This window comes from Etheostoma spectabile, chromosome 4, assembly GCF_008692095.1.
Source record: "Etheostoma spectabile isolate EspeVRDwgs_2016 chromosome 4, UIUC_Espe_1.0, whole genome shotgun sequence".
In the NCBI taxonomy this organism is placed as follows: Eukaryota; Metazoa; Chordata; class Actinopteri; order Perciformes; family Percidae; genus Etheostoma; species Etheostoma spectabile.
This window is the reverse complement of record NC_045736.1, coordinates 35,275,184-35,291,075: the sequence shown is the minus strand read 5'-3', so window position 1 is coordinate 35,291,075 and position 15,892 is coordinate 35,275,184. Positions and strand designations below refer to the sequence as shown.

At 43.8% G+C, this 15,892-nt stretch overlaps 2 protein-coding genes and 1 long non-coding RNA gene across 5 annotated transcripts in view; 1 reads left to right on the top strand and 2 right to left on the bottom strand.

The window, feature by feature from the left end:
• Nucleotides 1–7,928, top strand: part of zbtb40 (zinc finger and BTB domain containing 40) — a 21,536-nt gene extending 13,608 nt beyond the window's left edge. For all 3 annotated transcript variants that reach the window (XM_032513172.1, XM_032513174.1, XM_032513173.1), the window contains exons 6-12: nt 229–627; nt 2,254–2,460; nt 3,456–3,620; nt 3,796–4,010; nt 4,097–4,253; nt 4,797–5,011; nt 6,922–7,928. In XM_032513172.1, coding sequence (XP_032369063.1) covers nt 229–627; nt 2,254–2,460; nt 3,456–3,620; nt 3,796–4,010; nt 4,097–4,253; nt 4,797–5,011; nt 6,922–7,131 — 1,568 coding nt within the window. In that variant the 3' untranslated portion in view covers nt 7,132–7,928. The remainder of the gene's footprint in view (nt 1–228; nt 628–2,253; nt 2,461–3,455; nt 3,621–3,795; nt 4,011–4,096; nt 4,254–4,796; nt 5,012–6,921) is intronic.
• Nucleotides 7,929–8,710: 782 nt separating this feature from the next.
• Nucleotides 8,711–11,366, bottom strand: LOC116687651 (uncharacterized). Its single transcript, XR_004331603.1, has 2 exons — nt 9,924–11,366; nt 8,711–9,757 (listed from the first exon to the last, which is right to left on the bottom strand). It is a non-coding gene; the product is annotated as an uncharacterized LOC116687651 (long non-coding RNA).
• A 158-nt stretch (nt 11,367–11,524) lies between these two features.
• cyb561d1 (cytochrome b561 family, member D1) overlaps nt 11,525–15,892 on the bottom strand; it is an 8,648-nt gene continuing 4,280 nt past the window's right edge. Inside the window, exon 4 of the mRNA XM_032513189.1 lies at nt 11,525–13,561. Coding sequence (XP_032369080.1) covers nt 13,055–13,561 — 507 coding nt within the window. The 3' untranslated portion in view covers nt 11,525–13,054. The remainder of the gene's footprint in view (nt 13,562–15,892) is intronic.

The window sequence follows — 15,892 nt, the reverse complement described above, 5'->3', positions numbered from 1 at the left end:
AGGCAGCATGTGACTGTACCAGCCAGCCAGTAGTTATCGGTCGTATTTGGGTTGTATTTGTTTGGCAGTTGAGTTCAAATATCAACAATCTTTGCACAGCATCCCTTCCTACACCTTTTAACTGAACAGTTGACCCATTATATTAAACCCATTTATATTCAATACACTGCTGCCATATTTATATCTCGTTGCTGGGATAATGGTAATAGTTCAAATCATTTTTTACAGTTGAATCCGAAAGGGAAAACGACACCGGAAGTGAAGAGAAGCAGGAAGAAGAGGGAGAGGAAGAAAACGGCAAGGTGGAGACGGAGGAGGATGAGAAAGTCAAAAATGACCCGGGGGACTCTTTTTCATCTCCCTCCTCCTCCTCCTCCTCCTCCCCATCCAAGCCCTACTCCTGCCGCTGGTGCAAGAGGGGGTTCGCCTACAAGTGTCGGATGCTGGCCCACGTGAAGCGCTGCGCCATGTCGCAGGAGTGTGAGCAGCAGTGCCCGCAGTGCCCAGAGAAGCTGGCCAACCAGCGGGCCCTGCAGCGCCATCGGGCCGAGGCTCACCGCAGCACCGCGCGGGTGAAGAAGAAGGTGGCCTGTGACCTGTGTGGGCGCACCTTCGCCCACCCGTCAGGTGAGATTTGCTGGTCCGGGGGGGGGGTCAAGTCAGAAACATCCACTCAACAACCAGGGCTGCACGATATGAGGAAAAGATCTAATTGCAATTATTGAAACTGACATTGCGATTGAAATACAATTCACCATATATTGGAGGGAATGATCATTTCGCATCACTATTCTTATTTTTATTGAAGAATATTAAAATAAAGAAAATTGAATGATTTACGTGTGATTTTTGCGAGTATCTGTGCAAAACAAAGATGTTTCCTTTAGTCTTTTGTAGGCGGGGACGTCCCTCCAGCACCACAGTACTTCATTCAGAATGGTTTGACGCATGTATTGCCTTTAACAAATGTCTTTTACTTCAAAATGAATTCATGTATGCTTTCATAAGGCAAGGCAAGGCAAGGCAGCTTTATTTGTAGAGCACAGTTCAGCAAAAGGGGAATTCAAAGTGCTTTACATAAAATCAGTTAAACAGATAAAACACAAGTACAAACAGTTAATAATCATAAGCATTAAAAACGATAAAACACATGAATAGACAGTTTAAAACAAAATAGAAACATTAGGACACACAAAACACAAGAATAAAAGTTACAGTGCAGCATAAGAAATTTAAAGAAATGAGCAGTCATTTAAAGAAAGGCAGCATCAAAAAGAACACATCTACTGTTCCCCGCTTGGGGAAATTATGTCACTCAGTTCTGTCCCTGACAGAAGGAAAATATCAATTATATTTTTACTTTTAGCTTTTATCTGGCCCCTGGCAGCAGATTTTTCGTGCACTTTTCCAACAGTGTACCCCAGGTACACTCAAAACGTTTAGCTTTTATCTGGCTCCTGGCAGCAGGTTTTACGTGCAGATTTATCTGGCCCCTGGCAGCAGATTTTTCGTGCACTTTTCCAACAGTGTACCCCAGGTACACTCAAAACTTTTAGCTTTTATCTGGCCCCTGGCAGCAGATTTTTTGTGCGGATTTATCTGGCCCCTGGCAGCAGATTTTTCGTGCACTTTTCCAACAGTGTACCCCAGGTACATTCAAAACTTTTAGCTTTTATCTGGCCCCTGGCAGCAGATTTTACGTGAAGATTTATCTGGCCCCTGGCAGCAGATTTTACGTGAAGATTTATCTGGCCCCTGGCAGCAGATTCAGATAACTGATTTTAAATGTGTAAAATGAACATTAGCGTGTGGTTGTTGCAACAAGAACATGCAGACGTTGTCAGACACAGCACTGAAATGTCACACTGTCCCTAAGTTGTTTATGTACTTATCATATTGCTTTTAATATTCAAGATCCACATTTCCCCGAGGATGAGGATCCTTTTGAAGAACTCATTGAGTTTTCAGCAGTAAATGTCGTCACAGTGAGCCAAAACCTTTTTAAAAAGTGTGTTTATCCCTGCAACCACCCTTAGTCTTGCATGTTACTTTTTCATACGTCAGCGGACTTATTTGCCTAATCTCCGCATGTTTTTAGACTGTGGTGAAAGCACAGATAACAGTGGGCTGAAGGAACTCTTTAGTTCTGTAAAGAGCCGTTCCAGGGACTACAAGTCTCGAGAATGTTGGCTGGAACAGCAACTTAAACTGAAACGTGAAATTGATATGTTTCCGTTATGTTTCATATTTCAGGAATGATTTACCACAAGCGCACCGAGCACTTTGAAGAGAAACCGTTTGCTTGCGAGGACTGCGGCGCAAAGTTCGGCGCCAACTCCTCGCTGAAGAACCACATGAGGCTGCACACGGGAGAGAAACCGTACCTCTGCAAACACTGTGACATGAGCTTCAGTGTGGCTGCTGCCCTCGCATACCACACCAAGAAGAAACACTCTGAGGGTAACTCACACACACGCACACACGCGCACACACACACACACACACACACACACACACACACACACACACACACACACACACCCTTGTGTAGTAACAGACGGGCCTGTTGGTGATGTATGAGTGCATTCTGCTGCTGACAATTTTTTCATTTTTAATTACAATTGGCTTAAAAATTCAATTAAAGTTCAATTAAACTACAGGTTTTTGTTGAAGTAAAGCTCAATTCCGACTGAAGATTTCTCCATAGAAACTACTCTCCGTACTTCTGTCTAACGTCCATCTTTTCAGGCTTGCAGCTGGATATGATTTGTAGCACCATAAAGTATGAATGAAGAGAGTGATAGTGAGATGCTTGCTACAGCTGCATTTCTAGTAGAGATGAAACGTAGAAAACACCGTTTTATTTCTCTGATTGTCTGCTTTGTTTCCAACGCCGCTCCCTCTCTTCAGTCACTCTCTACCTCGCTCTACTATATACCGTGCCAAAACTCTGCCATATCCCCCAGCTGACAGTAACTGACTCAACCAGCTGACGTGGTTGTGGGAGTGAGTTGTAAAACCAGCCTCGGGAGACTCAAGCAGCCGGTCCAGACTGCTTTAACATTTCTCGTCACAAATCTTTAGTCTGGGGCGCCCGGGTAGCTCAGTTGGTAGAGCAGGGCGCCCATATGTAGAGGTTTACTCCTCAACACAGCGGGCTCGGGCTCGACTCCTGCAAGTTGTCCCCCCTCTCTCTCCCCTTTCATGGTTTCTGCTGTTTTATCAAAATAAAGGCTGAAAATGCCCCCAAAAAATCTTTAAAAAAGCCATATGATTACATTATCCCACTGAAAATTATTACATGACAAAACTGAATATCTTCTGACTGCAATCCCCATGAATATGATAAGTTATTATTTCTATCTAGAATCAGGCCAATCATGTCTGTTATGTTGTTGATGCGTGCCACTGACGATGAGGCGGTCTTTGCAATCTGTTGTTTTTTTTCTCTTTAGGAAAGATGTATGTGTGTCAGTATTGTAAGGCGGTCTTCGCCCAGTCCATTGAACTGACGCGCCACGTGCGAACACACACCGGCGATCGGCCTTACGTGTGCCGAGAATGTGGCAAAGGTTACAGCCAGGCCAGCGGACTCACCGTCCACCTGCACACCTTCCACAGTAAGAACACACACACATTCATGCTGCATTGCTTTTATGTGTGCATCATCCATGAGAAAGGATGGAAATAAATGATAGTGTCCTTAAATCCCAACCTTCTGTATTTTTAAGCTCAGAAACACATTTGCAAGCAACTGGCTGACATAATAATGTCATAATTGCGGATTTATTCCAGATTTGTCGGAACCTCATGATTGTCAAAAGTGTTGTCTCAGCTTCTCCTCACTGGAGGAGCATCGGCAGCACATCCAGGAGTTGCACCCAAAGGAGTTCCACAAGTGTCCCACCTGTAACAACGTGTTCCTCAGCGCCGCCCTGCTGGACAAGCACAAGGGCACCCACACCGGAACCAAGCCGTTCAGCTGTGAGCTGTGCAACAAGTCCTACCAGGTAGGAGGAGACCGTCTTTCACTGTTGTCCAGAACAGTGTGCTCGCCACGCATTGTGCCTAAATGTCTCTCCCTCTGTTGCCGTAGCAACTGTCAGGCCTGTGGTACCATAACAGGACCAACCACCCGGACGTGTTTGCTAACCACACCCGGCAGCTCAAGACCCTGGTCCAGTGTGACGTCTGCTTCAAGTTCTTTCCCAGCGCTGCCAGTGTGGCCAAACACCAGGCTGCCGAGCACCAGGGTGAGAAAAAACAAAGAATCCTTGAGCACGTCAGCGTGATGGTCACTATCGGGCCCGTTTGTGGCCGTTAGGCTGCCCACAACGCTTCAACTGACTCAAGCAGTTTGTAAAGAACACACTGGACTGTCCTGCTGTTAATAGGTGTGAACCAACCACAGACAGCTGCCCGGATCATGGACTCACAGCAGTGGGACGCAGAATTAATATGAAAAAAAATTAAGCCTGGCTGGGGTTCCCGTTTGCCTGTACAATGCTAATTCTATATATTTCTTTAGAATTCATTATTAGGTAGGTAGGCAGGCATCTGGGCCAAATGGTTTTTCATAGAGATGGTTCATCCCAAAGTAGTTTATCCTTATACAGTACTTTAAAGTACTTGTATTTCAGGTAGAAGACCTGTGTATCACAACCTGTGTTGTGACAGCGTGTCTTTAGCTGCACAGCAGCTGCAAGATTCTACATCATTTGCCCTCATTAGGGCAAAATAAATGACAGCAGCTCGTCATTGGCTGCCTTTGCTGATCCCGTTTGTCCGTGGTCCAGGCTCGGCAGCGTCGGCGGTGCGCTGCGCCTTCTGCCCAGCGGTGCTGGCCGGGGAGGAGGAGCTGCAGGAGCACATGAGCAGCCAGCACGTCAGCAGCCAGAGCCTGGAGGCCTTCAGCTGCCCGCTCTGCTCGCTGGTCTGCACCTCCCAGCTGGAGCTGCAGGAGCACCTGCTCTCCTGCCACATGGAGGCTCAGGAGGACACCTCCCATACAGTAAGGAGCTCTGCTGCTGCACCCGGCGCACATGGGACATGTAGTATCACCCCTCAGCTGTAGAACTGACAAATACTGTCCACTTCAGCTCAGATGATACATTGATAATTAGGTAATCATTTAAGTCATGTATCAGTGACATTGTCAAACATTAGATTAATTGCTAATTTTACTTCTGTATTATAATTTATTATTAATACAATATTACTTGAAATACAGTATTCATACAGCCCACCCACACACCAGACAAATATAGACTTCTATTACATATGTTTATCTTTTATCATTTATTGCACACTAGCCTTTTAGCACAGCCTTAAAAGGCAGGGTAATGTTTTTTGTCTAAGTGACTGATCTGATCTTTGAAATTGGTTTAGTATTAAGCGGGATGAAAGAAGCTGCAATGTAAATTATTAGGCAACTTCAATACTTCCACTACGTCCACTAAACTCAGATTAGATATCAGATTATTATTCTAAATGTCTAACAACATTATGGGAAGGATCCCTGCAGAGATGGGCCGTTTTTGTTTAACATGTAACACTTCTGAAATCCCTACTTTAAGCGTGTATAGAACAGCATATTTCCATGCCTTAATGGGTGAATTAAGGGTTGTTGGAACAGTGGAAAGACATGAAGTTGACACAAGCAACGTAAAACTATCAAAAGCCGCCTTGGTTCTTCTTTCCACTGTTCCAACAATGTATTGGACCGAAATAGACGGTTTGCCCTATGATTACATTAGCAGCCCGGTTTGAGGCTCTCTCACTCAACACCGGACCGAGTTCACATTGGTCTCTCAGACACCAAGAAATACTGAAGCAACAAAACCCGAGCAACAAAATTTAAACCACATTGTGTCTGTGGTCGATTTTTAAATGTTTGACTTGGTCTAACGCAATGTTTTAGGCCTGCAATGCTAAATCGATGGAGTATTCGCCTCAATATGAAATTAAAACTGAATCAAACTTCCCCAGACATCTAACTGAAAACGTCTGCTTGGACATCACTGATGTGGGAAGGAGCGCCCCTGCAAGGAGGGCCGATGCAAATCTCTTTGCTAGTTTAAGACCGACGCAGTTATTAATTTCCCGTCGTTTAAATAGCAAATGCACCTGCGGACATCTGGGCGTGCTGGTCTTACAGGGAGGTATGTTCAGGTGCATTCTGGGCGTGCTGGTCTTACAGGGAGGTATGTTCAGGTGCATTCTGGGCGTGCTGGTCTTACAGGGAGGTGTGTTCAGGTGCATTCTGGGCGTGCTGGTCTTACAGGGAGGTGTGTTCAGGTGCATTCTGGGCGTGATGGTCTTACAGGGAGGTGTGTTCAGGTGCATTCTGGGCGTGCTGGTCTTGTTCAGGTGCATTCTTGCCGTACTGCTATTTTGACGCAGCAGAAAGTGATGGCGCCACTGACCAACAAAAACCTGGTCTAAAGTCACTGGCATTCATTCATTCATTCATTGCTATTTCAACGCCTGCTTCACCTCGTGGGGTTTTGGTGGCGTAGTGCTCGTGCTTTACCCACGAGGAGATCAGTTTCTTCTCCTGAGAATCTCTCCTTCCTGCTCAGCACATCCGCCATCATAACAGCAACGCACCATGGTACAAACGTGCCTGGCCTTTAAAGGGAATGGGAGATGACACTGATTGGTTTATTGCATGTTACCCCCAGAACACACCTATGATTACTGAAAATACTAAATAGAACCTTTTGGAACCATGCGCCTGGCGCACGGAGCCTTTGTTCCGCCGTCAAACCAGCAAAAGCGGATTCGTACACGCCCTAAACGCACCTGCCGCGGGCAAGATTAGCTCATTAAAATAGGGCCCTTAATGATTCACCCAGCAGAACAGTGCGGTTTTGCCTTTTTAAAAATAAATTCAGATGTACGACTTGTTTGTCCAATCAGGTGGTGGCAGCAGATCCGGCAGGCGGCGAAGGGGCGGAGCCTGTCAGCTCTGAGGAGCAGCTGGCCGCTGCCCAGCAGGTGTTTGTGGCTCTGGCCGGGGCGAGAGATGGCGAGTCCTCCGCCGAGGTGGTGCAGGTCAACATGTACGACCTGCTGAACAGCTCCGTCACCTTCATCTGCGAGGACAAGGCAGCAGCTCCCGACTCCTAACTGTTACCCCCCCCCCCCAGCCACACGCCGAGGACTCGTTGTGATTCATGTTTAGTCCACCAACATCTTTTCCGTTTTGCAGTTTCGATGAAATCGTGTGTTTGACATTAGTTTACATACAGACAGCAAGGCCGTCAAACAGCAAACACAAAGGCAGAGAAACCCAGCGGACCTCCGTCTGGCAACCCGCTAGAGACGGAATGTGGACTTTGAGTTACAGGTGGGGGTCTGGCCCATAGAAATAGAACCAGAATAGAATCGTGTGCTGTGGTCATTTGATTAGCTGAGAAGAAAATGGCGCTCAGCACTGTAGAAATACAGTCATCGACCGTAGAAATAGAATCCGAGTCAGGATGGGACAGGACACTCACAGATCATCACCGCTCTGAACATCCTGCTGTGTGGATTTGACTGTGAATCTGTTCTATTGTCATTCTATTTCTAGGATCTCCCCATGAATAAGTTCTTGTGAGGTTTTCATGGTTACATCTTTAACTTGTGTTTTGTTAAGCTTTTAATGGCAACTCAGAAAACCCCGATCACTGATGGAGAGACTGAGATGTGACCGTTTGAAACTGTGTTCATCGAACATCAAGGTTTGCTGCTTTTTATATTTTTCTTATTAACAAATTCCATGAAAAGACCCAGAACAACAACGTGTATGTATTTGTTTACCTCTCAATACTCTCCAACGTCTCTCCTCTGTGGCTCTCAGCCACAAGCCCATTGGTTCCTACTGAAGATGTAAAAATAAAATAAAATCTAATGAACTTTTAAAACTGGTCACTAATAGTTTCTAGCATACATTACTCAAACAGGAGGAAATTGTGCATTTGTTGGGGACTATTTTCGGCGGCGGATTAATCCACATCCGGCGTGTTTGTGGCAGAAGGACAGTGTGTGTAAGATTGAGTAGAAATAAACTAGAGTGTGTGTGTTTTGGGTGGAATGTCCAGAAACAGCATGTTGAGTATGATGAGACTAAAGGGAAAGATTAGACAACACCAGGTCATGCACAGGTCACAGGTCAGGGGACGAGACTATTCTGCCAGTCTCTAATAACCCAAACTGTTATGTATAATTACGTTTGTCTCTACAGATTTAGATCTGCTGCATGATAAGGGAATGTGTTGTCTCAGGACGGTCTTCTTTTCTGAAGTCGGTGGGCCAGCCACACTTTAGCATACCTCCCAGAGAGAGAGGCTGAACTAGGCTGTAATATCTGTGTTTACCTTAAAGGTTCAGCTAAATGTGACGCCTCCAGCATGAGTTAAATACACCTTCAGGAAGACAGGAACTTCAGAGAGTTGGGACGGTACTGCACAATAACAGATCACGGTTAAACTCTACCTGCTTAATTGTCTCCTCAATCAAGTGTTGATTCAATGCAGCCGTGTAAGTTGTAAGTCTCCCAAACCTTCTTCACGTATGTAGAGGTTCACTCCTCGACGCAGCGGGCCAGGGTTCAACTCCGACCTGCGGCCCTTTGCTGCATGTCATACCCCCCCCCCTCCCCTTTCATGTATTCAGCTGTCCTGTCAAAAGCCTAAAATGCCCACAAAAAAAACCCAAATACATATTCATATGCATAGTAGATATTTATTACATAAGGATCAGATAAAACAAACCTACAGCTTACAATGGGAACGGGCTCCTATGAGCAAAGACCTGAATTGTGAGCAAGACATTTTGGTCCACCTTTGTACATGTCTTTGTACATGTATTGCAGCACATGCTTTTCATCCAAGCTGGAGTGAAACCAGACTGGAAATTGTTCACATAAGCAGCAAGGAAGAACAATTTAGAAAAAAAAAATCATCTTTCTGTCAGTAGAAACCCTGATTTTAGTTAATCAAAGCAAAGCTAAAACCCAGTCTCACATTGACATCTGTGAGTGCTTTTGGAGATCAAGATTTTTTGAATTATCGTTCACTTTTCTTATATTACACACAACAGACACCACTGCCTGCAGTCTGACGGCCAGCAGATTTGTACTGGATGTGTATTTGCATGAGCTGCCTCGTAGTGAAGAAGAGGCTGAGGCAAGTTGCTGCTGGATCAGTACATCCAAGGGGTCTTAAAAGAGGTCTACATTCATCCGTCTCACCGGGGTCTCCCTGAAATAACCGAGCCTGCAGCGGTTTTGGAAAACTGGAAAGCAATTCTACCTGTCAGGATGTCATGCTGTTTAGCCGTCCCAACAAAGTCTGGCTACTGTGTTTGATGGAGATAGGTAGGGCAATAATTAGTTTAGTATTATTATTATTATTTACTTTCACATACATGTATACGCTGAGGATTCTCAGCCCAGGAAGACAACTTCAGAAGCCCTATGATGTTCATTTGAGATCTGAATTTGATGGATAAGCAGGAGTGATTGGGACAACTTTCAGTACGAATGATGGGATGGGTTTGTTCTGCAGGCAGGGCCGTTTCTAGCTATTGGCGGGCCCTATGCAAGATACTGCCTTGGGGCCCCTATTTTGTTAAACTACAATGGGGGGGATTCAGACCTCTAAGATGATCCATGGAGCTGCATCAATCTGTTGCACTTTAGGAGGAAAACAGGCGAGATTTGTAAAATACCTTAAATGAAACATCTCAAGTTGATCCAAGCAATTTAACCCTTGTAAAAATTTGAAATGGGTCAATTTGACCCAAATACTATACAATAAGAAAAATGGTCAAATTTAATTTCAGAATTGTTTTTAAAACCCCAAACAAGTCCCGGGTCAATTTGACTCGAGGGATATGAGAAGGTCCCAAAAGTGAAGACAATACAAGGGTTAAACCTACACAAATGATAACAATGAGGCTGCTCTACGTCAATAAATGCAACAGATTTTCCTCAAAAAAGTTTATTTATAATTGGCCAGAAAAAAAGTAATTTTATTTCTCTTTAAATATATTGAGCCTGAAGGGGCTGAACTTGCAGCTTGGGGGCCCCCTAAAGGCTGTGGAGGCCCTATGCATCCACGTAGTCCGCCTATAGGAAGAAACAGCAGGGCCTGCAGCGACCGACTGAAGACATCTGGGCTAGAAGACAGCTTGTGCCTCTAGCCATGTATGAAAAAGTGCACGTCCATGTTTCCTACAAATTCCAAACTTCAATGATAAACATATGTAATATAAATCAATATTGTGGCCACTCAGGAACAGAAGCACTCAGCAACAGCACTATAGCTAATGTCTTAAAGTTTCCAATTTAAGGGGGACCGGGGTTGATTGTCACACTGCTAATTACAGCTACACTAGAGGCCACTGCAACAATGTATTTCATATGAAACAGTCATAACAGCTCGTTTTACACTGGTCATTTTGTGGAACACACACAAAAAACATTAAAGGTGCCCTGCCACGCATATTTCATAACTTTGTGGAAAATGTCTGAAGTTCTACCATGGACTTTGTAACTTGGTTACCTTGTTTCAAGCCATTCTAGCGTGGTTTAGAAAGCCTGCAGGAAGACTCGATTTGGGCCAGCTCTCATTAATATTCAACCAGCTAAGCTGCTTGACTCTGATTGGCTAACAGCTAGCCAATAAGAGCCTGGCTATCAGCATCCTTTACCCAGCTCATTAATAGTAATGAGCTCAGGCAACGTGACATCAGACTGACCAGCTGTTGTGATTGGCCTGATTTCTCCTCTTATTACTTTTCAGTGGCTAAAGCTTCACATTCACCACATAAAACACAAACACACACACACACACACACACACACACACACACACACACACACACACAGTGCAGTACTACAGTACTGTATATGCACTCTCTCAGACTTTAGTTTCACTGCATATGTAGTGCAAATATTCCTCTGGAGATGCGTTCAGGTGTCCACCAGCTCCATCCTCTGCTCCGTGCGTGTATACCTTTGGCATGGTAATCCACATTATGTGCATAATGTCATTAGATTCTTTGAAAGTGTCTTTGTATTTCTTATTTCGGGAGGAGTCAGAGCTCGAAGGTGCCAAGGATGAACATCATTGTTGATTTTGTAAATAATGGTCCCATTTATTTTAAATAGAGATAAAGCAGGGGATGCTCTAGGGATTGTCAATCAGGACAGAGGCTTAGCAATGCTAACCATGCTAACACTGTGTACATTAACCCTCATGTTGTTTTTGGGTCAAATTGACCCGTTTTCCTATATCAATGTTCTTTTTAATTCCCCAAAATAACATGATTGATTCCACACAACGCTCTTTGGCAAGTACAAATATATTAATATTAATTTTGGGTTGTCTTATTCAATTTTAAAGCATTTGGAAAAAAATTGAAGTGTTTTTGAAATAGTATTGAGTAAAAGTTGACATATTTACATTTCGTGAATTTTAGTCTAAATAATTCCTAATTTCTGCTTTTCTAACTCAAACATTAGGTATAATTTCCTATAAATGAGGTTTATTGACCATAAATTCCAAAGATAACTGTAAAACTAAAGTTAATAAGTTAGTGTTGCATAGTTTTGAAAACGTCAAAAAAAGGGACAAACGTTTTAAAAAAGCATCAAAAGTGTTGAAAAATTGGACAAAAACGTAAGAAAAAGTTAAAACCATCGATAAAAAGCGTCAACAAAAATGTTGATTTTCAATTTTGACGGGAAGACAACACGAGGGTTATAATACACAACTTGTTTCTGGCTGTTATCCGTGTTTTCAACTTTGACCCTCTCGCTGTGCGTTTTCATTTTATCACAGTTAATTGGAACATCATGGTTGCCTAGAAACGTCTTGTTCAGGAGTCGGCCAACCTAGCTAGCTAGCTAGCGCCAGCGTACATGCAGATGAACGGTCCGGTAAATCTCCACTGGATGACACGCTTCAGAAGGGTTTTAAAGTCTGCAACTTTCCCTTTTTGGCGTTTATCTTAGCGCCGCGCCATTGCAACCATAAACGACGCTGGCTTAGCCGTATCCTCCACCCCGGCTCCGCCCTCTCGTCAAAAAACGTCACATTTGTGGCAAAAAACAACAACATGGCGACGCTTGTATCGCCAAAATCCCATCTTTAAAACGGCAGACAAACCAAGAGGTGACGTCACAGATGGTACGTCCGCTATTTCTACAGTCTATGATGCTAAGAAAACTGATTTCAGGAGGTGTCAGGTAACAGTTTGGTTTTTCTGCCAACAGAATAATAATAATAATAATAATAATAATAATAAGGTAACTCTCCACACTCAAATACAGCTGTGGAACTGCTGTTATCAATAGATACAACAAACTGTAACTACAATGGCTTAAATAATATGTGTGCACAAATAAGTCATTCAATTTGAGGGTGCAAATGGATCGTTAGTGTGATCAGTGTGAGACAGACCCCCATGTTTATACGTTCTGTCGTCTGCGGGACCACTAGCATGTTATTTTACCGTCAAAGGCTGCTTTAAGCGAAGGAAGTAGGCTCCCTCTCTAATATGGCCACCACATGAATAAAAATGGTCTGCCACATGCTGTGTAGTCTTGCATTGCCCGACCTTCCTCCACAGCGCTGCGGAAGAGGGTCTGGCTAGTCCACACAGCTTTCTGGGATGGGACAAAAGAGTGCTCTGGTTTATTGGCATTTCTTTAAACCAATCACAATCATCTTGGGCGGAGCTAAGCTCCGGACAGAGCCCCAGTGCCTCTGAAAAATCGGAAGAAAGCCACAGGAAGGACCTTGTTTTGGTGGAACATGGGTACGTTCAAAAGAAGTTTTAGTCGTGCAACAGAAAACTCCGATTGGACAGATAGTCTAGCTAGCTGTCTGGATTTACCCTCAGAGATCTGAGGAGCCTTAGTCCTCAGGAATCCACTGGAGGTTAGAACGCCAACACAAAGAAAGAGGAAGGTAACGGATCTCCGGCCGAAAAAAGGGCCATCCAGCAGATTTTCTGACAGAAGTGGAAGTGGTGGATATAAACTACGTGCCATGTGCCTACTATCTGGTGATCTTCTTGCGGGGCAGGTAGGAATTAGTGATCTGGTTCATCACCACCAGGGCGGGGAACAGGGGCAGCAGGAGGAAGGCCCACCACGCTGTCCCTTTCACCGTGGCCTGGAACCAGTCGGAGAACATGGCCGACACCACGGTCACTGTGGCCAGCAGGTAGACCACCAGGCCGCAGGTGGCGTGGTACAGCTTCAGCCTGAGCGGGGTGGAGGACAGCCGCAGCAGCTGAGGGAAGATCACGCAGAGGCCGCACGCCGCCTGCAGCGCGGTGGCGGCCAGGGTGCAGACGCCCAGCACGCTGTGCCAGCTGAGCAGGTGGGGGAGCTCCGACAAGTTCTTGCTGGCCACCATGAAGCCCAGCCCGGCGGCCGCCGCTATCAGGACTAGAGCCTGACAGAACCAGTGCAGGCGCACTTTACCCTTCCGGGACTTGAAGCAAAAGGGCGATCCTTCAGCTGAGAAGAGGAGGACGCCTTCTGTCATGCACAGGCAGTACTGCAGAAGGAGAGAAAAGAGAAGTGTTTTCTTTTTCCGCTACCATTATTTCCTTATATCAGGACTCATCCTGTGCATTATTATTATTATTATTATTATTATTATTATTATTATGATACCATGGCTACTTATCACAGGCAGAATTACAGGCTGTGTTTAAATCTCCTTTTTTATACTGTTGTTTGGGGTCACTTCACATCTGAATCAATATATAATTCCACTTTTTATATGTATTTTTTTTTTTTACAACTGTGGTCTTGTTTTCCTAGTTTTTGCCATAAGTTCTATTGGTTATGATAACACTGTACTGACTAAACACTTGGGGGAGCTGAGGGAGGTAGCGGCGTGACCGACTCCTGGTTTGCTTTCTGTTCTCTTCACTAAGTCTTGATATTTGCTATGGTGCCTCACCATAATGTACCGCCAAATAATTACAATTTGTACGTTATTGGTTGCTGCATATTGGTATTGATATTGTACGGATAAGAAAATGGAAAATGATGTTGCTTGTATGAAAACCTGTAACCTGTAGCCAGTTTTGATCTGCAAAAACACTGTACTGACCAAAATAATTCATGAGATCCGGGAACGCAATCGGGTTGTACACAAACATACAGTTTATCCAGATTATCTAAACGTCAAACTGCGTGTGTGACATTAAAATGTTGCAAATGTTCCTTGTACAGGAAAACTATGGTAGGTAAGTTAGGTCAACACTGAGTTGAAAAGGTTTACAATGGACAGTGTGTTAAAACGCCCATAATATGCTCATTTTCAGGTTCATAATTACGGTTCAAACCGCAAAGCGTGAGCTGGAATGAACTAGAAACATGAAACTTGGGGGAATATCTGGAAATGGTGTGCATGTGCTTCTATAGAAATATGAACCCAATTGGCCACATGGTGGCGCTGTAATTAAGGCTTCAAAATGCAAACTTTGAAAGGGGATGTCAGAAGTATATTTTGTTCCAACAGAGTGGCCAGTCACCACTATGTCACAGTAACTGTCATGGCACACTCTATGAATGTCCATCACAAAACATTTTCATATTAGGAGGGCAGGTATTGAATAAAAATATATATTTTTAAATAATGAACATTGCAGACCAGAACAGACCATACCAGACCAGAGTGTGAATGTATGTGTGCATGTGTCCACTTTGAATTAATTTTCTGTTGGAGATAAACCTCAAATAAGTCGCAGACATACGGGTCAAAGGGAGGACCTGTTTCTGACAGGAGAGGCATTGTGTTTGTGTAATTATTCGTTATTACTGACACTGTGATTTTGATGATGCGTCATGGCTGATCCGAGAACAGCCCGACGCCACACCTGTACGCTGTTGGCAACATCTTCTAGGTCAGGCTGTAACACAATAGCTGACGCAGTGATGCAACGCAGCATTCCTTCCTATCTATTATTCACAGTGGAAAGAAGATGGAGACACAAAGACTAGAGGCTGGGAGGGGAAAAGTATGCTGGGTGTTTACAGGAGAGTTCATATTCAACTTAGTAATACTAGTGGAATCATATGCTCTATACTTCGTTTACATTGGATTTGAAAGGCCAAGATCTCGAACCTTTATTTTGGTATTCACCCGTTACACTGAAATCCCTTCCTGTAATGTATAAAGTTCCAACTGATATATATATAGAATATATTATATAAATATATATAAATACCCACACACACACACACACACACACACACACACACACACACCACACCACACACACACACACACACACACAGAATATGTTCTAATGAGTTAAGCTATGGAGGAAATAACACACAAGAAACTGATGTCAGGTAGTGTCATTTTGGTACCAATGATATTTATTTATGTTATGAGAAAAAGATCTCATGGTATAAGAGAGAAATTAGGGGTTTTGTCATTCATGTGTATACATACTGTGTGTGTGTGTGTGTGTGTGTGTGTGTGTGTGTGTGTGTGTGTGTATATATATATATATATATATATATAGTATATACAAAAAATTCATGGTTAGTTTGAGACAATGGTGTCACGGTTTGGTACGTTTTTGATACAGCAAAAATAAAGAAATGCCAGAGAAATTTACTTGATTTTTGCAATTTGTTTTTTATTTATAAAAAACTGACATCTTTAAGTATGATCTTTCTTACTTTGAACAATGACAGAGCTCTACTTCACCCATCCTCTGGCGTGTCTTCTTTGCAGCATATCAAACAAAAACTGCTCCATGTTACAGTCGGGTAGCTTTGTGTAACCCTTGACGACCAGCTGTCTGCTGTCAGAGCAACAGCTGGTGCTTCGGACAATTAGTTCTAGATTTGGGCTTTTTTTTTT